Genomic DNA, 27,315 nt, shown 5'->3' with positions numbered 1-27,315 from the left:
TGGTTCCTAAAAGAATTAATGGATTTTTCAGTGCATGGTATAAAATAATCGTCGCTCGTGTCTGCCGAACGAATTGTTTCCAGGTCGTCGCTTTCGCTTGAGGATGGTTCTACCTCTATGCTATCTTGAGAGTTTGCGTTTATTGTCTGGTTTTCTATTGTAGGATTTATTCTTGAAAGAGCGTCGGCAACGACGTTTTGCTTACCGGGTTTGTACATAATTTCGTAGTCGAACTCGCCTAGATCAAGTTTCCAACGAACGATCTTACTGTTATGGTCGAAAATGTTTCACGGCCCACACGATTGCCAATAGCTCTTTTTCTGTAGTGCAATAGTTCTCTTCTGTTTTGCTTAGAGTACGTGAGGAGTATGCAATTGGTCTATCTTTGCCAATTGGTCCCTGGGAGAGAACGGCTCCTATAGCATAGTCGCTCGCATCTGTTGTTAATGTAAATTCTTTAGTAAAATCTGGGTACATTAACACAGGGTCCATTGAAAGAATCTTTTTGCATTTATGAAAACATTCTTCGATTTCGGTCGTTATTTTGAACTCAGTATCCTTCCTCAATAGTTTAGTCATTGGTTTTACCACTTTGGCAAAATCTTTTATAAACCTCCGGTAGTAGCCTAGTGTACCGAGAAATTGTCTAACTTCTCTTTCACATTTTGGCATTGGCCAGATTTTTATGCTTTCGATTTTATCAGCGTTGGGTTTTACTCCGTCTTCTGACACGGTGTGCCCGAGAAATTGAACCTCTTTTCTGAAGAATTCGCATTTGTCTAATTGAATCTTCAGACCAGCATCTTTCAGCTTTTTCATTACTCGAATCAGATCGTTTTGGTGCTCCTGCAGTGAACTAGAGAAAATGATAATGTCGTCCATGTAGACGAAACAACACACTCCTATTAGCTCGCGCAGTATGCAGTCCATTACTCGCTGAAAGGTGGCGGGTGCGTTTTTTAAACCAAAAGGCATTCTGGTAAATTCGTATTTCCCTGAATTTACAGAAAACGCAGTTTTTTCGGTATCTTCTTCTGCTAATTGTATCTGGTGAAAACCTGACACTAAATCAATTGTTGAAAAATATCGAGCCCTACCTAATTTGTCCAGTATGTCTGTTATATCCGGAATCGGATATTTGTCGTTAATGGTTTTCTCGTTTAATTTTCGATAATCGATGACTAAACGAGATTTCTTTTGTCCGGATGCATCGGCTTTCTTCGGTACAATCCATACGGGGGAAGTGTATGGCGATATCGATTCTTTAATAATGCCGTCATTTAGCATCTTACGCACTTGCGTTTGAATTTCTTTTTCAAAAATTTGTGGATATTTATAGGATTTCGTGTATATTGGGATGTTGTCAGCGGTCCTGATATTATGTTTGATTTTATGGGTAAATGTGAGCTTTTCAGAATCTGTGTAGAGTATTTCCTTGTTCTGGTTAATGATGTATTTCAATGCCTTCTTTTCTTCGTCATTCATGTGATCCTCTCGAAAATGATATTTCTGATTTTCTTCCTGGCTGAGTGGTTCTTGTAGCACTTGGTATTGATCTGTCTTGATTTTTATTTCGTTTAGGTTAATTTCCAATGGTGTTTCCGAGTGGTTGTTCATTGCTAATATCGCTACTTTATTTGTGCTTCGATATAGCCCGGGTAGTATTGAAAATTTGCCTAGATGCAATTCGTTTTGAATGCAAAAGTCTCCATCTTTTATTGTCTGTACCGGAATATATTGAAAATTCTGCTCGGTTAGATTAATTTTATTTTGAAGTGGGAATCTTTTCTGCATAGTAAATTCCTTTCTACCAACTTTAAGTTTGTTTTTGGAAATGTCAATTTGTGCTTTGATGTCCCGTAATGACTCGTAACCAATTAGTCCGTCAAAGAAATCGTGAAATTTGAATATGTAAAATTTTAATTTTTTCTTTATCTGAAAAATGTCAAATGAGGTTGATTTTTCGATATTGTGCGTGCCTTGTATGTTAGTTACTTGAATACCGGTTTCTGATTTGCAGTTTTCTAGATTTACGTGCATTGGCGAAATGTAATTTTTGTTCGCGCCTGTGTCGATCAAAAATTTCATTTCTCCTTTGCTAGTCATTATCGTTATATAAGGAATGAAATTGTTGTTGGCTATGGCCCTTGATTTTTTTCTTGAACTATTTGAAAATTTAGTTCGTCGGCTAGAAAATAGTCGTCGTCATCTGAATCTAACGTGAACTCTTCTTGTGGAGGGGTGTCATTTTCTGGCTCATGATGTTCAGTTTCTCCTTCGTGGTTGTTTAGATTCTGGGTTTTTGATCTCACTGTTCGCATCGAAACGTCTTCGTCTAGGTTTTGTCTATGCGATTTAAATTTTCCTGAGGGTCCAGGCTTGTTAAAGTTTTGGGGGTACCCTGCATTATAATTTTGGTTGTCTGCCGAATTTGAGTTTTGGTACGGTTTATTTGGTTTGTTAAAAGAGTTTGGCTTAGAGGTGGGGGCTGTTGACTTATTGTCTAGCTTCATTCTGTACGCTGCATTAGCGTATTGTACAGTAATATTATATGCTTCTTCCAGCGACTCCGGCCGGTAGCTTCGCACATGCATGCTAAGCGTGTCGTTTAAACCGTCTATGAATCGGGTTACCGATATCAAACTGATTAAGCTGTTAATCGCTTTGGTGGAGGATTTATAGTCGTCCATCACGGCTGCGGTGCTTTTTATTGCTGTATCTATCGATTTGACTTTATTGTAAAATTCGCTAAGGGTCTTTTTTCCCTTGGCGTACGTAAAAGAGTGACTGGATATGCGATGTTAAATCCCGTCTGTCTCCATAGGAATTAAGCAGCGCCTCTTTGATTGATTGCCAATCTTTTGGGATGCCTGCTGCTCAATACTTCTTTCGCTTCGCCTGTTATTTTATTTTTGATCGCTCTTATTATTTGTTCGTAATACGGTGATCCCGCGTAACTCTCAAACAAGTCGAGCGTGTTCTCAGTATCCTCAAGCCACGCTTGAGTTTCTTTTTTATTTCCACTGAATGTGGCAAGATTTTTAATTGGGTCGGGAGTCCGGAAATTTAAGAATGGATCTTCCGCCCTATCGCGCATGGCATTAATTGTGTGCACTAAAGCGTTTTGATTTTCCTTGAGCTCGCGGATTTGGTCCAACCTCTTGGGCGTTAACTTCTTGTGCCATGTTTCTATTTTTGTCAAACGTATTAGCACGTCTCATGCAATGTATCTAATTTCAATATACCGTAGTTTTTCAAATGTTCACTTTGAACAACTGATTAGTATTTGCTTAGTCACAATGTTAATTAATAGAAGGTTTTTGTTACTTACAGAAGAGCACTGTTGAGCTTCATCTGGAGTCCTAGTGTGCGTTGAGGTCCGGTGGCGATCTTCAATTTGCAATCAGCGCGAATCGCTTGATATTCACTCAATGATGGCTTCTTGCCGGCTGATTGGTTGTTCTGTACACGAACTTAAATCTCTGATCTTTACGTTGAATTCTTAGAAGTTTGTTCAATTTATTTTCACTAAATTTTAACTTCACTCGCGAACCAACACCACTTTTTTCGAGACTGCGCCAGTAATGCTCTGATGTGTCAGAGTTTTATAAAAAAAAACATTTATTCACTTATGATCGTTATGTTACAACTCACACCTAAGACTGATTTAATTTTTCTATCAACTGCCTCTTATAAACTATGTTTGACCTAGTCAGCAATACCAAGTCTGCTCCAGTATCGTCCGATGTCCACGTTGTCCATGTTGGCCGCTTCCACGTTGGCATCGCGCGTGGCATTCAGCTGGCTCAGCATATCTGCGTTGCATCGATCGACTGAATCGATTGTGATCAGTCAGCGGATATGGTGCGCTGACAACATCCCAATATACATATATATATATATATATATATATATATATATATATATATATATATATATATATATATATATATATATATATATATATATATATATATATATATATATATATATATATATATATATATATATATATATATATATATATATATACGTATATATATATATATATATATATATATATATATATATATATATATATATATATATATATATATATATATATATATATATATATATATATATATATATATATATATATATATATATATATATATATATATATATATATATATATATTCTGCATTCTGCAGCTAAAAATGCAATTTTCGCTAAAAAAATCATGAAACTTATTTTTGTGAACAAAGTTATGATCTTTAATGATGTTATGATATGAAGGAGAACTGTGCAAAATTTCAAACAATTTGGTTCAGTAGATTTAAAGTTATTCTGTACATTGCATTTATTCGTGGTGTCTCCTGAAGATTTTCAATATTTTGCGGTGAACATTAAGGAAAATATTGCTTAAATGTTGCATTATTGTCTGAATAGACTAACACTCTCGGTATCGCCAATTTTTTTTAAGCACGATATTTTCATGATTTTTTTAGCGAAAAAAAGTTTCATGATTTTTTTTAGCGAAAATTGCATTTTTAGCTGCAGAATGCTATAAAAAATTTAAATATTAAAAAAAAAAATAAAAGCTTCGATCAATACCTGGGGATATGTAGAAGAACTGTACAAACCGTGAAAACGATTGGTCCAATATATCTTGATTTATGATTTACACCACAAAGCAAGTTTTAAACGAGATACCTCCAGAGATTTTCTGTCACTGGCTCAATTTTTAGTATTCTGCTATGATATTTGAAGAAATACTGTTCAATTGTGCAGTAAGTATATGGAAAGTGAATGAATATACTAACACTCTCTGTATCGCCAAAATATTTTTTGAAATGCACCATTTTTTATGAATTAACTTTACCCACGTCCACCAACACTCCGTTATGTCTTCGTATCATTGGAAATATGTTTCGAAAACAGAACTTTTCACTATATGTGCATACTTTTATTGAATGATTCTTATAGTCACCTTCGCAGGTTAATTCGCCAAAAAAAGTTGGGTTGGGAAAATGTTAATCAATGCAACAATAACTTGCACCACATTTCCACATGATTTTGTAACATAATACAATTTGTTGAAGAATTAATCGATTTCGTAAATTGACTTCAATTTCATACACTACTCCATCCAAAATAAAATGTATGGTAATTCTGTTACGCATATAAATTTATGGATTATCGTATTGAATTATTCAATTCAGTCGATCCACCATGCTTTCAGGAGTATTGGTTTTATACGTTACCAACCCAGCAGTCTCCGTCAGACGAAGGTTTTTATATTTAATCGAAAAAATAAAGTTCTTTCTGCGAATTTTTGCGATTAAGGAAGTTGCTTAAGGTGTAAATTGATAAAAAATATTCAAAAATGGACAATAACTTTGTTGTTTCGAGAGCTACAGATTCATCGTTGTTATAAAAATGTGTATTTTATCGCTTTTAACAACTTTGTAGAAGACACTTTTAATAATCAAAAGTAATCGTAAAAAGTTATATTCGAAAACTGTTTTGAAGGGGTCTATCCCAAGCAAACCTACATATCTCGCTACTGTTACTATATAGAGCTTTAGTATCTTCAGTAGAGATTTTCACAATAATATTTTCTAGAACTTTACTGAAGACAGTGAGCTTCTAGCTAAATTATTTGGGGAAATAAATTTTCTAACTCACTTTTAGGGGATTAATCACTCAATTTATTATATCAAAACATGCATCTATTTATATCCAGAAAATTCTTCGAAAAAATCCATTCTCCAAAACCAATGGATCAGGAGTTATTAAATTTTGATCGTGAAGACGTCGTTTTGCAACACTGTGCACCGCATGTGTTGCAATTGAAACTTTGTGTGCCTATTATATTTGTTACTGCGCAACATCGACCCACCACAACTGTGCTTTGGTTGAAAAATTTCATTTAAGCGACCATTGTAGCTAGAAAATATAAAGGAGCAGATGTACCTTGAATTCGAATGATATCAAGGGATTTATACATAAATTTTTTTACTGTGTTGACGGCGTAATAAATAAATTGTTATGCGTAATATCTGGTTGTGCAAAAATATTTTTAATTTATGTAGAGTGAGAAAGTGAGTCCACAACAATAAATAACAAGTGCTGTTAATCTGTGGTTCGGAAAAGGAGATATTTGTAAAATTTCAGACTCCATAATCGCTGCTAAGTGTCTGTTTTGTTATCATTTTTTGCCCGGGCCAAATGCCCGTGGATACGAACGCAGAAAAAAAAGAGTCCGGCAGCTCTAGCCAGCCGTGTGCTCAGTGCGCTACGCCTATTATAGATGGTTATGCAAGTGTTGAATGCTTCGGTCGATGTAAATTATCGATCCATGTACGTTGTCTACCCGGGGCGACGGAAGAAGAAATAGTGCTATTGCAGAAGATCCATAATGCCGTGTTCGTGTGCGATGCGTGTCTAGCGTTGAATGAGTTCGAGGATAGGCACAGTGAAAAACGACTAGATGAAATTGCCAAAAAATTAGATGATCTCGCGGGTGTTATGGAAATGGCAAAAAATTTCAAACAAACAGTGAAAAAGATAGTATGTGAAGAAATAGTGCGAATTAATAAACGGTCTACTGACGCTGGTGGAGATAAGGATGAGCTGCCTCGACGTATACTTACGCGATCATCTGCCAAGCGGAGGAAAGTGGATGAGTGTGAAAACCACAACGACGAAACGCCAAAAACAAGTTTTGCGGATGCGGTGAAAGGTCGAACCGACAACAAAACTCTAGAACAAATTAAGAGAAAGGATTCCATTCAAAAGCCCGACCCAGTAGTCATCATAAGACCAAAAGAAGGCATACAGGTTGACGATGCGCGTGCTGAGCTGCGAAGGAAAGTGGATGCTCGAAGTGTGAATGTAAAACGAGTGACTAACGGCAAGAATGGCGAGGTTGTAATTGCGCTGAAAGATGATGAAAGTGTTGAGCTGTTGAAGAAACACGTAGAGCAAAACATGGACGGCAAATACGATGTCAGCGTCAGAGAGAATTTACGACCTACTATCAAACTAGTCGGCATGTGTGATGTACTGGATGAAAATGAGCTGAGAGACACATTAGTGAGCCAAAACGACGTCTTTGAAAACCTGACGCACTTCAAGCTTCGAAAAGCATACCGCAATGAGAAATTTCAGTTCAACAACTGCAGCGCTATCATTGAACTCGATGCTAAAACGTTCACTGCGATCATGCAGAAAGAAAAACTTAATTGCGGGTGGGACCGATGCAGAGTGCTTGATGGACTGCAGGTGACAAGATGCTTTAAATGTTGCGGATACAACCACAAGAGCAATGAATGCAAAGCAGAAACTTCAAAGTGCCCAATCTGCAGTGAAAACCACCCCGTGAAAGAATGCAAATCCAAGACGCAGAAGTGTACAAACTGTGAAAATCTCAACATTAAGAGATAGCTTACCATTGACACAAATCACGCTGCTTGGAGTGTCCTTTGCCCGGTCTACACTAAACATTTAGAAAAGCGGAAAAACATCATTGATTATTCAAAGTAGCAATCATTGTACAGTTCAAAAGATCGTACCATCAACAACGTTCATCTGCTTCCCACGGAACTTGCCCGTCATGGCAGCGGCCTTCTCCGGTCAGATCCACAATTGCAGCATACCGATGGGTGCAATCAGCCCGATTCCATCAACGACGTTCTTTTGGTTTCTACGGAACTTGTATGTTATGGCAGCGACCTTTCCCGGTCAGGTAAAGCTAAGGAGGGTATATGTCCTCCCGAAGCTACTCAAGATACTGCGCACCTGAAACTAGATCCTCAATTGCAGCATTCTGACGGGTACAATCAGCCAGATTCCATCAACGACGTTCTTTTGGTTTCTACGCAACTTGTATGTTATGGCAGCGACCTTTCCCGGTCAGGTAAAGCTAAGGAGGGTATATGTCCTCCCGAAGCTACTCAAGATACTGCGCACCTTAAACAAGATCCACAATTGCAGCATTCCGACGGGTACAATCAGCCAGATTCCATCAACGACGTTCTTTTGGTTTCTACGGAACTTGTATGCTATGGCAGCGACCTTTCCCGGTCAGATCCACAATTGCAGCATTCCGACGGGTGCAATCAGCCAAATTCCATCAACGACGCTCTGCTCTCCACGGAACTTTTATGTTATGGTAGCCAACTTTCCCTGTCAGATAAATACAATGAATGTATATGTTCTTCCGAAGTAGGACATACAGATGCTGCTCCCGCTGAAAACCCACCCCCAATACAGGTGGACGTCATCGCCGCTCATCTTTCTACCGCTCAACCGTCAGGACATTACTTGCAGGAACATCTTAGTATCTACTATCAGAACGTGAGAGGACTACGCACCAAAATTGACGAGTTGTTCATCGCTGCTTCAGACGCCGAATATGATGTTATTGTTTTAACCGAAACGTGGCTAAATGATCAAATCAATTCACTTCAGTTATTCGGCTCAAAGTACACGGCTTACCGTAACGATCGCGACCCAGACAGTACAGGGAAAAAACGCGGTGGCGGTGTGCTTATCGCAGTGTCTAACCGGCTCTCGTCTAAACAAAAAAATGCTAGAACCTATCTCGAACAACTATGGGTAGATATTCGCGGTCGCGATACTAATATTTGTGTTGGCGTAGTGTATATTCCCCCCGACTCCGCATGTGATAGTGATATTATTCAGAAGCACATAGACTCAGCACTTGACATCGCAACTTCCACTCAACCCAACACGGCTCATCTACTGTTTGGTGATTATAATCAATCTGGACTTCTATGGAAAAGTACCTCCTCCGGCTATGCCTTCCCAGACCCTTCTGAATCAACCTTCTCTAGAGCGAGTATTGCCTTACTGGACGGAATGTCTGTATTGAACATGCTGCAAATGTGTACAGTAAATAACAGACGAAATCGAACCCTGGATCTCCTTTTCGTAAATGAAGAAGCTTCTATTAACTGCACCGTTTCAGAAGCCCTTGAGCCGTTAGTTGCTTGTGACGCACACCATCCTCCTCTTCTAGTAACGCAGATCTGTCCCCAGTTAGTTGTTTATGACGAAATGCTAGATGTCAGGGAGTTCAATTTTTCAAAAACTGATTTCAATAGGCTCCAGAACTCACTGCAGGCAATCGATTGGGAGACTTTGCTGAATTCCGCGATCGATGTAGATGTTGCCGTAGAAAAACTTTCACTGGTCCTAAAACAACTTTTCAAACTACATGTTCCCGCACCACGTCCCCGACCAAAACCAGCGTGGTCCAATCGTCAATTACGTAAACTGAAAAGACTGCGAGCAGCTGCACTTCGGCATTACACCAGCCGACGAAACCCCCTCACAAAACGAGAGTTTATTGAAGCCAGCAACAGTTACAAGGCATATAATCGCTTTCTCTATTCAAGACACGTCGCACAAACCCAATCGAACCTTGAAACAAAATCCAAAGCAGTTTTGGTCTTTCGTTAACGGGAAACGTAAAGAAAATGGGCTTCCTTCCAGTATGTTCCTTGCAAATGAAACATCAAGTACCCCAAGCGGCATCTGTGACCTATTTGCGCAGCATTTCTCAAGTGTGTTTAAAAAAGTCTCGGCCAACTCCACTCAGATGGAATATAATCTTCAGGATGTCCCTCATGATGTAATTAATTTAGGCATTATTCAATTTACTGACGAAGATATTCTAACTGCTATGAGAAAGCTAAAGTCTTCAACATCGGCAGGACCAGATGGTATTCCTTCCATTATAATCAAAAGATGCGCAAGCGCATTATGTACGCCTTTAAGACTAATTTTCAACCAATCGCTGTCGCAATCAACGTTCCCCGTCTGTTGGAAAAAATCAGTTATGTTTCCGGTTTTTAAAAAAGGTGATAAGCAAAATGTTGCGAACTATCGTGGCATAACTTCACTCTGCGCTGGCTCAAAGTTATTTGAAATATTAGTAGGAAATGTGCTGTTTCGCGAGACCAGAGCATATATATCGAAGGCCCAACATGGCTTTTTTCCTGGTAGATCGACAACTACTAATCTAGCCCAATTCACTTCGCTCTGTATTAAAAATATTGAACTTGGATCTCAGGTCGATACTGTATACACGGATCTCAAGGCTGCATTCGATCGTGTAGATCACTCTCTTCTACTGGCAAAGATGAAGCGGCTGGGCGCTTCGGATTATTTTATAGGGTGGCTTAAATCATATCTCGTAAATCGTTCTCTGTGTGTGAAATTAGGAAATAACGAGTCATACAGTTTCATCAACTTGTCGGGAGTACCTCAAGGGAGCAATCTAGGACCGTTCCTTTTCTCGTTGTTTTTCAATGACGTTTGTTTTGTTATACCTCCTGGGTGCCGATGATCTCAAACTATTTCTTATTGTGCGGTCAATAGAAGATTGCAAGGAACTACAGAAACACTTAGATGCTTTTTGTTGTTGGTGTAATCGCAACTTGCTGGCTCTCAGCGTGTCCAAATGCTCCATAATATCTTTTACACGTAGAAAAAATCCAATACTGTGGAACTATACCATTTCCGGGGAATCGCTAGAGAGAATGACAGTTGTCAGAGACCTCGGTGTACTTCCGGACTCTCAACTGACATTCAGAAATCATTACTCTCATGTTACAGCACAGGCAAATAGAAATCTCGGTTTCATTATAAGAATCGCCAAAGAGTTCACTGATCCATATTGTTTGCGGGCACTCTACTTTTCACTTGTGCGATCTGTCTTGGAAGCTTCAGCACCCATTTGGTGTCCTTACACAAGCATTTGGATCAACCGAATAGAAGCAGTGCAGGCAAGATTCCTTCGTTTTGCTCTTAGAACTCTGCCGTGGCGTAACCCAACAGAGCTACCACCGTACATCGATCGCTGTCGTCTGCTCGATATGGAAACCCTAGCCAAAAGGCGGAACACATTTAGAGCAGTATTTGTTGGGAAGATATTAACTGGCCAAATAGATGCTCCAGACATTCTCTCACAAATAAATGTCAATGTGCCCCCGAGAAGTCTCAGATCGCATAACTTTTTAAGACTCGAATTTCAACGCACCGAGTACGGTCAAAACGAACCCATTAGGGCGATGTGTAATGTTTTTAATAGTGTTTATGGCCATTTTGACTTTTCTGTATCTTGTGATGTTTTCAAAAATAGACTAAGAAGGTTGACTTAGATTTTAAGATTCATTTTTTGTAATATTTGTATTTTTTATTTATGTAATGCTGTGTACTATGTTATTATATTTTATTGTAGTGTGAATCCATTGTAATCAGGTCTGAATATATGAAAAGATAATGGGTTTTTACGCCCATTTGAGGATTGCTTCTGAAGTATATCCTGAAATGGGCTTTTCCCATTCAACAACATTTCATGTAGACCAACATAGGTAAGATGAAAAATAAGAATATATATATATATATATATATATATATATATATATATATATATATATATATATATATATATATATATATATATATATATATATATATATATATATATATATATATATATATATATATATATATATATATATATATATATATATATATATATATATATATATACCATTGCTCTGTTCACTTCAAATGCATGTTGCTCTTTTGATTTTGTTCCGATTTTAGCACAACTAGTTTCATTGTGTAGAAGAACGAAAGAATTTGCTTGGTGAATAAAATACATTTGGTAAATTTGCTTGGAACTATGACTTTTTAGTTTAAATATGTTTGAGGTGGTCAGATCAATAATACTTTTTTCACTAATGTATTCTGTACAAATTTCGGAATCATTTCGGAACGGTCACATAGTATACATTCTATGGGAAATAACCTCTATTTTTCGAATATCATGGTCTCGTTCTGCGCCTAGGTGCGCAAAAAATGTTAAGGAGATTTTGAAGCTTTGTTGCTGATATGGAGGCGCATGGTGTTTTGTGTAAAATAGTTAGACAATCTACAGTAAACCAACACGTTATACAATGGATTTAAAGTAATGTTCTTCATTTTTTACGATATTGCTGACATTGGTGAACAGTAACGGAAAATCTATCATAAAAACGGGATCATAGTTATAAGAAAGGTTCAATGACACTGTATGGAAAAATGCATTTAATATTTTATGACTTTTGACATCAAAAATGAGCTCAGCACCTCAAAATTAGCTTAAATTGTGATTTTCAGCCAAATTAGGTTTTGTCCGACCTTTGTTTGAAGACCCGCCACTGTGCGGCGGGGTCTAGCAAAAGTCTACGTTTGTCTTTGAAAAAGTCTACGTAGACTTTTATTTTTTGTTATTCTCGTATTACTAATTATGAATGGGATTTAAAGAGAGTTGTATTCAAAATATCGGTCTATTCAGTATTTATGCAGAAACTTCAAAGCTAGTACACTATTGAGGTAACTACTCGTTAAGCGACCACTCAACCCAGAACCCACGATATTTTTTGGACAATCGCACACGTTGTTGTTTCTTGCGTATATTTTGATATAGTTTTGATCTAAGAATAATACAAAATGACAGTTCTAAAGACGATCGCCCAAAATTCCTCTCGACGGAAGATTTTGACTGTGAAATCTTCTGAGACACCCCTAGTTAGCAGACATGCATGGACCATTAAGGACACCAGCAGCAGCTCGTTCAGTGGGCCATAAGCGCGACTTCCGGAGGGTTAAATGCATGAACCATTAAAAGTTGAAAAATGGTCAAAGTTAAGCATTGTAACAACAAAACACCCGATTTTCAACAATAAGTAGATAATTTTTTTATTTTTTATTTATTAATTGCGGTGGTTAAAGCAGTAGTGTAGTTATACTTCTACAACAAAGTGTTTATTCGAGTTAATCAGTTTCTCTTGCAATCATTTACACTGATTTCGAAACACCCGTTAAATTTTACGTCTTGACCCTATGCAACTCCGTGCAAATCGGCTCTACTATATTTATCTTCGAAAATATTCGCAGTTAAACTTTGATACTTTGCGATAATACTCTAAGGTGATACGGCTATTAATTAGATAAGAAATATAAATATTTTTGGGAAGATTTGAATAGCTTCGTTCTCTTAATCAAATAAGCAACTTAGATTATTATCTTGAAAATATTGAAATTTGTTCACGAAAATGAAATTCGTGTACTTGTTTGGTTTATTATTAAGAATTCTCAAATTTCGGTCTACTTGGTTTATGAACGGTCCCTTACCATCGTCACTTCTCTGCCACAATCGACAAGGCCAACAGATAACTGGGATTCATGTTTAAGATATCCAACGAATTTCGTTATCCTTTGTGTTTTCAAACTCTTTACTGTTCATTAGTGCGTTCGATGCTAGAATTTGGCAATGCAATTTGGCAACTGACTATGCTGCCAACAGTCCTGTCATCGCAATGGTTCGGAGGTTCAACGAGTTCTCCGAATTATTTGATTTTAACCTCACCGCATTTGGATTTGGTAGACGAATTGAATCACATTAGTTTTAGGAAATTTCATTGAATGTTAGATGAATAAAATTTTAACAAATGCAAATACAAAATACAAGCAAACTTATGATTCATTCGCTTGTCCGGATTACTCAAACATAGGAGCTATCAACTGGTTTAAGCACCGTACTCAAAACGATGTGGCATAGCCACATTAGATGTCAACGTTGAATATAACAGAGATTTTATTGTATATTTAAAATAATGCCAAACGACCATTATGCCAAATGACCATTATGCCAAACGACCCTTATGGCAAATGACCATTATACCAACTGATCATTATGCCAAATGAAAGCAAGTGTCACCTGCTGTTATGCCAAATGAACATTATGCCAAATGAACTTATGCCAAATCAACTTATGCCAAACGACGTGCTCCCGTAAAAAATACCTAGCCCCTACGTCGAGTTTTCGAGATAGATTTTCAATTAAGTGGTTTTTTACTCATTTTAAATAAAAATTTCTATTTTTCACGAAAAATTCCACTTGTTTTATGATTAAACACCCCCTTATCGGAAAATTATCTCAAAAACTCAATGTATGGGTTAGGCATTTTTAACATAGAATATGAATGCAAAGTTTGAAAGTAAGTAGTTTATGAATGGCAGGTAACACCGTAAATCATATTTTTCCAGAGACGTTATCATTGTCATTTCTCAGCCCACACCCTGGCAGACGTTCATCCGCCCATCTAGACTCTGTCAAGATGAGGACCTACAAAGCCTAACTGTTCGTATGTGCTAGTCCATATAGCACACCAGTTTCTTCCACAAGCAGGCGCCGTCTGTTAACCAGTCCCACAAGTTTCAGATACATTACATAGAGGATAGTTGGAGACAGAAAATGAAAATATAGTAAAGAGATTTTGGTTTGCTGAAACGAGACAAGAAAAGCAAAATAATTGTGATTAGTTTTTTTTCGGGCAGATGGGACTGCAGCTTAACGTAACGTTCTCTATTTTCTCTGGTCCAATGTATCCTGCTCCTAACAACGCGTGCTAAGTCGTCAGTGATGCAATTAAAAATTCGCATTGATTCCGCTTCTATTTTCTTCCTGATCTCCTCATGGGTCCCCTAGGTCAGAAGCGGATCAATCGACTGTTAAGTAAATTAGAGATCGCAGTCAGCCGTGATGTCCGCGAATTTCATACATACATACAAACTATTTGGCGCAAGTTCAGAGCGTGTAACGCCGTTTTGCATTGAATCCGCTTCTGTCTCTTCCTAATCTCCTTTTTGTCTGCTAGGTCCGAAGCAGATCAATCGACTATTAACTGAAACGGTAAACATACTAGCAGTATTAGTCCTTACTCGCGAATACTTTTCCTTCAACTGTGCTGTTTCTTCTCTATCTTATAACATAACTCGATTATCCCTGTTCTAGTCAATATACATATTCATTACATTATGGACCAGGCAAACCCTTTCTTTTTCTATTATTATTATCCTGAGTAGCTATACCAGTGAAGGTATTTTAGGATTTCGCAAAAAGAATCTCTGCCAATAAAGGCATAAGAAATATTTATCCACTATTAACCATAAACCGAATGTCCGCCTGGTTCGACTCGAATAGACCACACCGACCCGAAAGGGTTGCTTATCATTTCTGAGAGCCGGTGTGCTTGGTCGAGTTTAGTAATCATAAGAACAAGTCCTGAATAATTAACTATCTCTTAGGTGCCAGTCCTGCACTCCTTTCCTGAACTAGCCTCATACTCACGATCAAAAGAGTCGACAACTAGTAGGATCCACATGTCCCCCACCCAAGCGAATTGATCAACTTGCAAGTAGGAGCACATATCTACCAACCAGCCAAGAAGACTTCCGAATCAATGAGAATGGACCATGCCAGTCGAAGGCCACAGGCCCAGCGCCATCTCGTACAGTGTCATTGTCATTTCTCAAGATGAGAACCTACAAAGCCTAACTGTTCGTATGTGCTAGTCCGTATAGATTTTGGTTTGCTGAAACGAAACAAGAAAAGCAAAACAATTGTGATTAGTATCGTAGCTATAATAAATAAATAAACGATTTCTCTTCTGTTGTCGGTTTCCCTGTTCGCAGTCCTCCCTCCTGTTCCTGATCTGTTTGGGCCACTGGTTTTCCGTTTCCTTGGCCGTCCCGCTCTCCCGCACACATCGGAGGAGAAACAAATGAAAAGACAAAACAAAACAAAATGAAAATAAATGGAAGTCTGCTATCTGTGCCTAAATTGATGTTGCTTCTCAGTTTTGCACGACCCAGGGGGGACTTGGCCTTGATCCCAATGCTCTGTCACCGATGTTACGTGATATTCGTTATGGAATATTCTTTGTTTGTTTGGGGGCCATTCATAAACAATGTTGTACGTTTTTTATCCCTGATCCGCTGATATGTCTAAAATTCATTTTTAGTTTTTTTATCTCGTTACGTGACGCTCTTCCCTATTGTCAATATCCAACATCATTTATGAATGGTCCCCTGGTGATATATTTAGAGCAGACAATCCAATGAGAAATAGGATTGACAGGATTTTAGTGCGCTCTTGGCACCTTGTGTCACATCTTCATGTTTGTTATACATACTAAGTATACCAAAGCATGCGATGTGATGACCGGAAGATTAGAGAAGCAACTCCTTCCCTTCCCCCCCATAAATTATATTTTTCCAGAGACGTTCTACAAAAAGTTTCGTCACCGAGTCGTTTGTCGATATTTTTGCACATTTACAGCATGTTATTGAAGTGATGCAATGTGCATTCAGTTTTGACTAATTGGCTTCACGCAAGCAAAAAAAATCGCGAATTTTTTTTTTACGCAGAACCCTTACCACCTCCCCCCCCCCCCCTTAAAAACCTATTTATTTATGTGGTCATCCTTAAATATTAATAATAGATTCGTTGTACATACCTGATCTCTGTATACTAGTGCTAAAATATTCAACATAGTAGCAACATCAGGGTGATCATGTCCACTAGTTTTTTCTAGATCTTCCAATGCTTGTTTACAAAGTGGGACAGCTACTTCATAACGGCCTTGGGAAGCATATTGTATAACCAAATTGTGCAGTGTTCTCAGACGTGCTGGAATTTCATACCCAGCATTCGCATGGTTCGCAAATTGATTTTGAGGAGTCGGTGACATGTTATGTCGTTCCTCTGCTTCATCTTCCGGGAATAATTCCACTACAGGATCCGAGCGCGGCTTTTCAAAATTGTCTTCACCTTCCTGGTTGTCATCATATTTTCTTACAGATGCCATAAACTCGAGATGTTTTTTTTCTTCTTCGAGCTGTGCTACTGTTTGTTCTGAAGCTTGTAATTTTTGCTGCGTGTTTGCAAGTTCATCGCGTAACCAGGCATTCTCTTGACATAACCGCCTAACTTGTGTTCTTAGTTTCTGTTTTTCTGCTTCAATATTCTGCAAATGCGATGCCAACACCACAATTACCTAAATTCAACAAAATAGAATAAGAAAGATAAAAAGTGAATAATTAGTACAAAGGTAAAGATGGGCAAACCAGTTCAAATTCAAAGAACCGTTCCGATTAAAAAGTTTTATAAAAAGAACTGGTTCACATGAACCGTTCACTGTTCAGCTGACTTTTTAATTCTATCTAGGCCAATGGTTTTCAAAACAGTTAAGAAATTCTATGCTGAATGAGTAGGCACTAATTTTATTCTATGATCCGCTTCGATGAGAGAATATATGCATCGTTTCTAATGATTAAAGCAACTTAGTTCATCTTCGTTTTAGCATTGAAAATGCTTTACTCTACTACTAGGTGTAAAACTAAAATCCAAAATTCGATCCGCGTCACGTCATTTTGTTAATTGTTGATGGATTGCCATGATTCGAACACCAATCGATTCAGAAAATTGCCAGTAAATTTTTTTATCAAGTTAAAGATCTGTAATAATGCCAAATGCTTAAAGATCTGTAATAATGCCAAATGTATGTATTTTATTAGCACACTGTTGAAAAATCTGTGAATCCGCAAAAAATAGGGAAAACATGCACAATTTTCACAAATTTGCGCAACACTTTCCTTAACACAGACTTCATGTCGACACTTATAAACATCTTACACATTTCATCACATGATATAAAAGGAATATTTCTGGAATTCTTTCATTGCCATACCTACTCTGCTGATAGAACATGGTAGGTTATCGCTACTCAGCCCATGGACAACTTGACAGTGCTTGTTTCATATATGTACCACCGATGACGCTAGTATGCCTTCTTTGTACGAGTACCACGAACAACGAAACGAAAAAAATTCAAGAGAAAAGCGTGTTTCGTTACGTGTGTTATGGCGCCGTCAATGTGACTAGAACAACATTTAGAAAAAGCGTATTCCAAAATGTAGATAAAGAAGACTATTAGATAATAAATTTATCCCTAACTGAAAACCGTCAGCAAAATTACATAAATCTTATTATAAATTTTGCTGGAAGTCGTTGTTTTTAGCAACCGGCTCTCTTCCTTCCTAAAAATGTTTTGGTTTTCTTGTTGTGTGAAGCTTGTAATCGGTTAATCGTTGGTGATTTTTTTTTTCAAGAAATATAAATGAAAAAGATTTTGGCCAGTGAAAGTAAACCTACGACCTTGTTGCAAGTTCATTAAGAACGTCAAGAATTCTAATATTTTGATAGGAAAAATAAACAGTATATGTAGGATTTTCGACACATTTAGCAAAATTGGTTTTGAATAGAATATGTGTGCTTTTATCAGAATTCTGGCCAGCAAACGGTAGTGCTAAGTTTCAGCAAGAATGCTGCCAGAAAAGTACAACTTTGTTCGACTACTGACAGAGTTTTTTCGACTTTTGCAATAATTCTGTCCGGAAGATATTGCGATGGCCATTCAGAATTATTCTGGCATTTTACTCGACCCAGGTCTGATAGAAACTTAACGGAATGGCATCTACCGGACGATATAATGCCTGCGGAGATGTTGATTCGATCCAGAAGATTTTCGGAAATCTTAATATAAGTGGAAGTGGCACGATTTTGAAAGTCATCTTCTTGTATTTCCGAAAATCGATTTATTTTATTTTGGATTTTTTAAATTCAAAAATGGAATTTCTGTTTAGGTATGGTGTAATGAGGAGAGTTTCTAATTTGAACAGCGAAATAAATTTGATGATAGAAATGCTTGTTTATTTTTTGCAAATATGGAAAATAATAAATGGGATGCGCCTTTTTCAAATTTTGCTCCATTTGAGCCGCCATGACATCACCAAATAACCACAAAATTTGCTTATGAGTTCAATATATGAGAGCTGTCAAGTTGTCCGTCGCTACTGCCGCTGGTAAGATATCTGTTATATCTTTCATTTGATACGAACCATAGAAGCGGAGCCTTTGTGCGTACTGGAATGATTTTGCTCGCAGTTCCAAGCGACGATGGCTTAACAAAAGCGAGATGGCGAATTGCTGGTTTATGCAGTGCGTTTAGTGCAGGTAAGGTTGAAATCGTATCCTGTATCACAAGACAGTTATTAGCAAACCGTCCTTATTAGAACGAATACATAATGGAAAAAGAATTGATGAAGAAAATTCGTTTTGTTAACTTGTATTAAGTTTGTGCTGGTTAATTTTGTACTTTTACCAGCAAATCATAGTATAAGCAAATATTCTTCAAATTAATAATGTATAAACTAGAAGGCTTTTGCAAAATGAAAAAATCTGGCTATCTTGCTACTAAGCCAAACCACACCAAAAAGAGTTATGAAAATATTTTTATTTGTCGTACAAAAGGATGGTCTTCAAACTGCACCAAAAAGTTAATAAAAGACGAGGTGCTTACTTGACATGAGCTGCGAAAGCTCGTGTGTTGTGTGTTTGCAGCAGAAGCGAATCGCCGGCAAGGTACGAATCATTTCATTCCCGTTCCGTATCACAAAATATAGTTATCAGCAAACCGTCCTTATTAGGATGAATGCATATTAGGAAAAGAATTCAATTAGAAAATTACTTTTATTAATTTTTATTAAGTTTGCGCTTGGAAATTTTGCGCCTTTACCAGTGAATCATAATATAGACAAATATTCACACATGATGCAAAAATCCCTTTTATTAGCTTAAATTTGTGGTTATTAATAATCAATTCTGTATCTTTACCATTGCACAATAACATAAAAAGTATCAACTTAATGCATGTGTGCCCTGAAAAATGATGCTATATTGATGCGATGATGATGCACATAGCTAGTTATGTCGCATTTTCAATGTCGGTGGTCGTGTCTTGTACACAACTATAGTTAATGTGCGATGACAGCCTCAGTTGGTTTAGCGTAGCATTTCTCTCGTTCTTGGTGGAAGAGCTGGCTGACACGTCGATGCAATCAAAGATAACATTGTTTTCTGTGAAAGTTGTGTTCTGTACATTAGTTTAGCCCAGTACGGTGCGGAATATAGAACGATTTATAATGAATGCTGCATGCAAGGTTTTTGTTTTGAAGTAGAATACTTCTAACACTTCAATATAGGGGTCCCGTTTCAAAGTTTCTGCTGAGATATCTTCCTAGTTTTCAAATGCGAATGCTGATCAAAATCGCTATATTGTTGCACTATCTGATCGGAAATATGTGCACGTATATTGTATTTGATTCCGTAGAATGTACTATTACTATAAATAACAAAAATAATATATTTTGTAAAAGCAGCAATTATCAGTGGTGATTGGTCCGAGCAATTCAATCAAGCAGCAAGCGTTGCTAAGACCGCCTCTTTACCATCCAACGAACCGCGACACACATATAAAAACAGCACATAAGAACAAAACCATCAGTTTGCTTTCTGACCTCGTAGTAGTTGCTACGTTTCGTCAGCTCGAAGCAATATATATTTCATGACTGCCGCCAGGCATCATTTCAATGATGTACAGGCGCGCCAGTTTTATGCATACACACAGAAAAATTAAGCACATTTAAACAAAAATATGTGTTTTTGAATCCAATCATTTGTTGTTCATCACTTCAAACAACAAACGTATTGGTCTGAAAACTTTTTTTTATTAGAGCAATTATATTTTTTTTCTTTCAATAAAAACAGTTTTAATTTTAATAAAATATTTATTAAAAATTGGAGCAATAATTGTTTTTATTGGAACAATAAATATATTTTATTGAATTCAACAAATAAATTTATCGTCTCCCAACCAATAATTTTATTTATTGAATGTAATCCATATTTTTATTGAAACTACAAATTTTTTTTTCTGCGTGTACGTGTACAGACCACATAAAAAACAGAACGCTTTTTCTTTCGGAGCTAAATAAACGAATTTCAAGGCGATGGGATGGTTGGGTGCGAGAAACCGCGCTCGCTTGTTCTTTCAATTATGTGTGGCGTTCTCAAATTAATTCACCACGGCGCGCGCTCCAGAGTGCACGGCGAAGGAGTGTGCTCTTTTATTAGTTTTCTTCTAGCAAACGGTAGTGTGGTTGCGATTGACGATTTGAAGGAGATTATGTTGGTTTGTTGAATACTGATATAAGTTTCTGTTGATGGTTTGATACTCGGGGCAAACTGGAAAATGTGAAATGAATTTGTGGATTTTTATTTTACTTATTTTGTTTGCGAATTTCACGGCTCTACAAGTGAAATTCTCCGTTAAAAGTAATGTCCTGGTACTACATTTGTTATCGGTTATTACCATACGTGACAACTGCAGGGTTATTGCGAAGAAACTTCATTGGTTAAGGTTTGAATATATCATTTTTATAGGACATTCGCCTGAACTCTCTAATGCTGACATTCCACGCGCAAATGCCCTTCTACGCCAGCGGCTTTTAACCGTGGAGTGAGTTTAACTTCCAGTGAGTCCAAATAGTATTTGTTTTTCGATTTGGCCTTTAATTTATTTCATTTGTGCATGCCATGCTTTAAAGTGTCCTATTTCTAAAATAAAGCAGCTAGACGAATGCCTTTTAATCTCATTATATTTATGTGTAATGAAATATTCAATAATGTGAGTAGCAAGGGTAGTACTTTCCACTACCCACTAAATAATTACCCATGGAAACTTGGGAACAAACCAGTTGAATTTTGACACACATGTCACATGTGTCTCGGGCGGACGTTTGCAAGTCTCGAGGTAGGACCGAAATTTCATTTGCATAAACGCATCGCAAGTGATGTACGTGTAGGTAATGCATACATATAAATAACAGAAATACTTGATATCTGAATTTAATGCAACCATGCAGAAGATAATAAAAATTAGAGCATTCGAGTTACCAGCCTAAGTGTATTCTACTTCACTTCGGTTATGTCTCTGACATTACCTACCCATCTTTTTTTTTTTCTAATCAAATTCACAGTTAGCGAATTTTTACGTCGTTCGAAATTACAAACCTGAGCAAATATTTATAGTCGTTAGGATAGACTGTTATGGTACGGGGGAGAATAGTTTGATAAAGCTAAATAGTAATTGTTCAGCAATAGTGATGTGGGCCGAATTGGCGTATCGCGATAGAAAGCAATCGTTTACAAGTACGTATTGCGGGAAGTTGGACGGTTTCAGAAAACGGATTTTTGATATGCCGTGTAGAGGAAAATGCAGATTACACCTAATCACGAATCACAGCATGAACATAAGTCATGAGTTATGAGACTTTTTTCATCGGAAAGCTAAAAAATTGCGTTGTTACAATCGAGAAACACATAATATAGAGGAATTTCGTGCCAACTCGAACAAATATTGGCAGTACCCTCTCAGATATTAATGAAACTTTCTGTACATGAGAACATTGTCACGAAGAGCTATTTTGCATACTTTGTTATTCCAAAAATGATCTAGGCTGTCTTTTGAAAAGGGTCAAACTTTTTTTACTATTTTTTTCAAATGGCTATAGTCTAAAAATGACAATTCCTGCAAACAATGTTGTAGGAGTGATTTTCACAAAATTAGTCAATTTTTTTAATATCAGTGCTAGAAATCTCAAACCAAATCAATGGGAAAGTGAAAAAATGGCCCATAAAATAGACATACCAACGAATTATTGCTCTGTTAATAAAATATCTAAATTGTGGTGGGAAAACTAAATTTTCCTAAAGAGGTTATATATTGTACTGAGCCAAAAAAATCGAAATTTTTTTTTTGAATCGATTTGAAGTTTATACTTTACTCAAATTTCCAACGCGACTGAGGACTAAGAAATCAACACATTTTCTTGGAAAGGGCGATACTAGCAGTGATACCATTCAAAGAAAATCAACAGTGAATATTTCCAGACTTGGTTTTATTTCCTATTTAAAAACTATTGTGTTTTTTACATCCTAGATTGCATGATTCAGTGATCGAAACCCAAAACTTCATAAAGTATTTGAAATTATTAAATAAAAATTTGTTTTTGCTATTGAATTTGACAAAAATGATAGTATCGCCCCTTTGGCGATTGTTTACTTTTTCGGTCCCACCTATCAGCATTGAAGTATCGCCCTTACGTTTTTTACAATAACTACCGTTCTACACCACCGATTTCGTCCGTGTTTTTTCAATAGCGATCATTGTTACTATTTACAGCTGGTATCAGCTTGATAATCCGAAAAAAATACGAAAATAAGTTTCGCCTCTAAACTGCTAGCAAAAAAAGAATCGCCGTGTTTGCTTGCATGGAGCGTGGAGGACGAAACCTTAAATAAGCAAACAAAAATTTCGCACGTTGTATTTTTTGCTATAGTTTAAGAAAACAACATCGTAGAATCCAAATTTTTAGGTTAATTTGTTGCGTTTCAAAGCCCTCATTCGCATGTATGAAAAAAGCCTTATGTTTACATTTGTAAGTATCGCCCTTTTCACAAAAAAGCGTTGAAATGAAATCGTAGATCCTGATATCACGAATAGGTTCGCCAAATTTTGGAAGAAGTTTATAAAATAACCCCTTGAAAGCTACCTAAAAATTGTTGTAGTTAGATGCAATAAATAAATCCCCAAAAATGAAATGTACCTATTAATGTGAAACACAGTGAATAATACATACAATAAAGACCCATTTTTATCAATCTCATGGCATGTATTTTAGGCTGACAAAATGGGGACATTGACTAAATCGGGCAATTTTTTTCTTTATAATAAACTGAAGCTGTTAAAATATTCTTCCCATCCTTTGATGTAGTCTGATAACTATTTCTGATTATGATGAACTTTTTATTTTTGCATATTTCCATCTTCATGATAAGGAAAACATGCTCAAGAAAGGATTTACTCGAATTCAGTCTTGTTCGTCTGCTAGAGCCCATCAAACATATGTTCATATTGGGCTGATAAAATCGGGGTTTCAATGTATTATAATAGATATTCAGCATTCGAAGAAGTTTCTTGTGAACGAGTGTAGAACGACTTTGTTTTTACTTACTCAGCGGCGTAGCCAGCAATTCGGTTTGGTGGGGGTTTGGTGAAAATCGATCTTACTGTCCAAACGGCATAATTGCGAAACCGAAATTTTTGAAGTTTTTAAATTATACAGAATTAATTTTTCAGAAAATAGTAACAGAGTTCATGTCTTTGTTGAGACTTTATTGTAGTCATGAATATTAACCTGAGAAAATTCACCATAAATACTTCTTGGACGATATACCGTCAAAATTATTTTATCAAATGATGCGCTGTTTAACGTTTGTAAAACTCATCGAAGATACTAAACCTCCGAAATTGGCGGTTTCAAAATGATGCTATCTTGACCTTAAATTACTGTTTTTGAACATTTGACCTATACATACAATTACATACAATTTCATACAACAAAAATCAAATGCTCGTCAAAATCGATCAGAACCTGCTAGAGTCGAATGGGAATCGTCATTTTTCATAAATTTCTCTCTACATTCGGAAAGTGTTATCCTCCTTATTAATCATATTACGTTTTCGTCTCAACACGCATTCCCAAAATAAAAACCAGTTTTAATCCACATAGTGGTGCAATTGTGCTTTTCTCATTTGTCCAGACTACGATTCCATGGCTGGTTATGTTCAATACAATGGTGGAAATGAACATTACATGTTCAGTACGATTTGCGCATACATACAATGGATCGACAGCCACGATCTTGAGATACTATGTGATATTGAAACATCGCTTGAAACCAGCGGCGGATCATGGAGAAAGATCAGGGAGGTCCAGGTCCTGCCGAAATTTTTCAACTTGTTAAGAAATTTTAAACTAGTTTTAATTTTAAAGTAGCAACCCCTCACTGCATACTCCCTCCGGGCAGGTATGATTGACGATTTTTAGAGTGATTGCATAACCTTTCTATATGAGAAAGGCAAAAATGTACCAAAGTCCAAAAAAGTCAATTTTTGTCAAACATCTCAATGTTATATGCATTTTAAAGTCATTTGTCATCAAAAATACAAATTTGATTTTAAAAATTTTTCATTTCAGTTTATATGGGAATTTGCTGTGTGATTGCACTCTTCAACTCGTAACTCCGGAACCGGAAGTCCAATCAATAAAAAATTCAATTGCAGCAGATGGGAAGATTGTACCTTTCATTTGAGACTAACTTGTGCAAATCGGTCCAGCCATCTCTGAGAAACAGAGGTCACATTTTTTCCACATACACACATACATACACAAACAGACATTTTCCGATCTCGACGAACTCAGTCGATTGACATATGACACTCGGCCCTCCGGGTCGGGATTAGATTGACGAATTTTAGAGTGAATGAGAAAGGCAAAAACATTTTTAGCAAATGTTGAAAGTTATGCATTTTTTTGGTGAACAGTTCTATGTTTCATAGACATTAAATCAATTTTAACTTCGCTTCCAATTAAATAAAGACCCTTAATACAGTACATCTCTACAAAAACGAGCTCAATTTGAAAACAAATCTGAGGATTATGATTGATTACAGAACTCTGGAATTCTATTGGAATGTTTTCAGACAGGATTTTGATATTGATGCAATTAGACAACTGTGAAATCAAGACCAATAGATCAGTTACATATCAGGACCCCATTCCGACAATTGATCAAAAGTCCTCATGATATTTACAACAACAGGTTATCAATCTACGCATCAGATAATTGTTATTGTAATATTGAATTAAATCAGTCTGCATCAATAAATTTTCAACTTCAATCCAATATTTTTTTTGGTGTGGTGGGGGGGCGTTGTATGGTGTTAAACCCCAAAACCTTCTCTTGGCTACGCCGTTGCATGGAGTTATTTATTTCGCTTTTCATTTTCCGATATGTTTCAGATCGATCCGATGGTCATAAGTTAGAAAAATTGCAGGTTCGCACAAAGGAACATTTTTGCACTGATAAGTTATCAAGTTCCTTCCAGGCAATTTGGAAGTGTTCGGTGATTATTTCTAGCGGTTGTAGATAGAAAAATTAAATACAAAATTCGTTTTATCGAAATAATGTTTGGCTTATTTCAAAGGATTACTACTATATTGAACAATAAATAGGCGACAAAGAGTAATCCACAAACAACAAGCCATAACTTTTAAAGTATTCAAAATAGATATTTGAAGTCTTCAATAAAGTTATTCGCAAAAGTAAGAGCTACAAATTTGCTGAAGGCATCATTTCGATATAATCACTTCCAAGAAAATTTGTGAAAATATCTCACTCATAGGGGGATTAATCAGCAAAAGCACAATACCAAAAGAAAGGGCATATTGCCTCCATTAAATTCTCCAAAGATACTATTGACCTAAAATAAGCCGTTTTGGCGTTAATAATAGATTACATGTATTTGGTCATATTTCTGGCAATGGGAAATGATAAAAATCTTTCGTCCGCATTTAATGTTAAATATCTCTTTTGATAATAGTCCGATTTCAACAATCTATAGCTTGTTTGAAAGGTATTCGTTAAAGCTGTCTAAAACATATATGTTAATCTATATTGTCAATTTCGGCAGATAATTCAGAAAAACTGCAAAAAACGCCATTTTTACGCATTCAAACATTCATATCTTGGAAACTAAACATCAGAATCAAAAACAAATTAATAGCGTTCTTACTGTTTTTTAGTTCTTTCATTTAAAATTGGTTTGGATAAGATCGGTTCAGCCATTGCTGAGAAACACGAATGAGAATTTGTCCGTTACATACACACACAGACACACACACATACATTGTCCCAAATCGTCGAGCTGAGTCGATTGGTATATAGGATCGGCCCTCCGGGCCTCGGAAAAAATCTTGAAAATTTGAGCGAATTCTATACATTTCTTTTATAATTGTAATGTAATTGTAAATGTAATTATAAGATATGTAAAAACATCTTTGATTTGGATGAAATTTTGTTTCAAGAGAGGTAAGTATGTTCCCTACCTACCGTCAAAAAATCTAGTTGGGCACTTTCAAGGAAAAAAAAAGATTTGAAAAAACTTTTCCTTGTCCAAAATGATTTTTTTTTCAGTGTCTTTTCATCGAAAACTAAACCAATGAAAGTCATCATCATCTCAGAATCCAATTTTCCAACTGCTAGTTGCCTGATACATGCAAAAGTATTTGTAAATGGAGACTGGAAGACTGCAGTTCAGTTGTTCATCTCAAAAATGAAGAATTTTATGAAACAAATGGCAAACTTTTCTAAAATTTATTTTATGTCTGATGGAGCAGCAGCACAATACAAAAAAGAACAATTTCGCAGAATGGCATTTTTTACAACATCCCATGGAAAAAGACCCTGTGATGCTATTGGTGGCACTCTAAAGAGAATGGCAAAAAGAGCCAGTCTTGCTCGCGACTATAGAAATACAAATAACTCTTCGAGAGTTATTTAACTGGGCAGTAGAACAAACTGATAAAAATATCACAAAGTTAAATTTTTGCTACATATCCACTGAACTATATAAAACGCCAAAACAATATATGGCACTCAGA

General features: G+C 36.6%; 1 protein-coding gene across 4 annotated transcripts in view; it reads right to left on the bottom strand.

Annotated features, from left to right (window-relative positions):
• The window catches only part of LOC131690293 (kinesin light chain-like), a 676,695-nt gene that overhangs the window by 278,382 nt on the left and 370,998 nt on the right, over positions 1–27,315 (bottom strand). For all 4 annotated transcript variants that reach the window (XM_058975957.1, XM_058975958.1, XM_058975956.1 and 1 more), the window contains one exon: positions 16,365–16,904. In XM_058975957.1, coding sequence (XP_058831940.1) covers positions 16,365–16,904 — 540 coding nt within the window. The remainder of the gene's footprint in view (positions 1–16,364; positions 16,905–27,315) is intronic.

This window comes from Topomyia yanbarensis, chromosome 3 (assembly GCF_030247195.1).
Source record: "Topomyia yanbarensis strain Yona2022 chromosome 3, ASM3024719v1, whole genome shotgun sequence".
In the NCBI taxonomy this organism is placed as follows: Eukaryota; Metazoa; Arthropoda; class Insecta; order Diptera; family Culicidae; genus Topomyia; species Topomyia yanbarensis.
The sequence above is the reverse complement of the archived record's forward strand: the minus strand, read 5'-3'. Positions and strand labels throughout refer to the sequence as shown.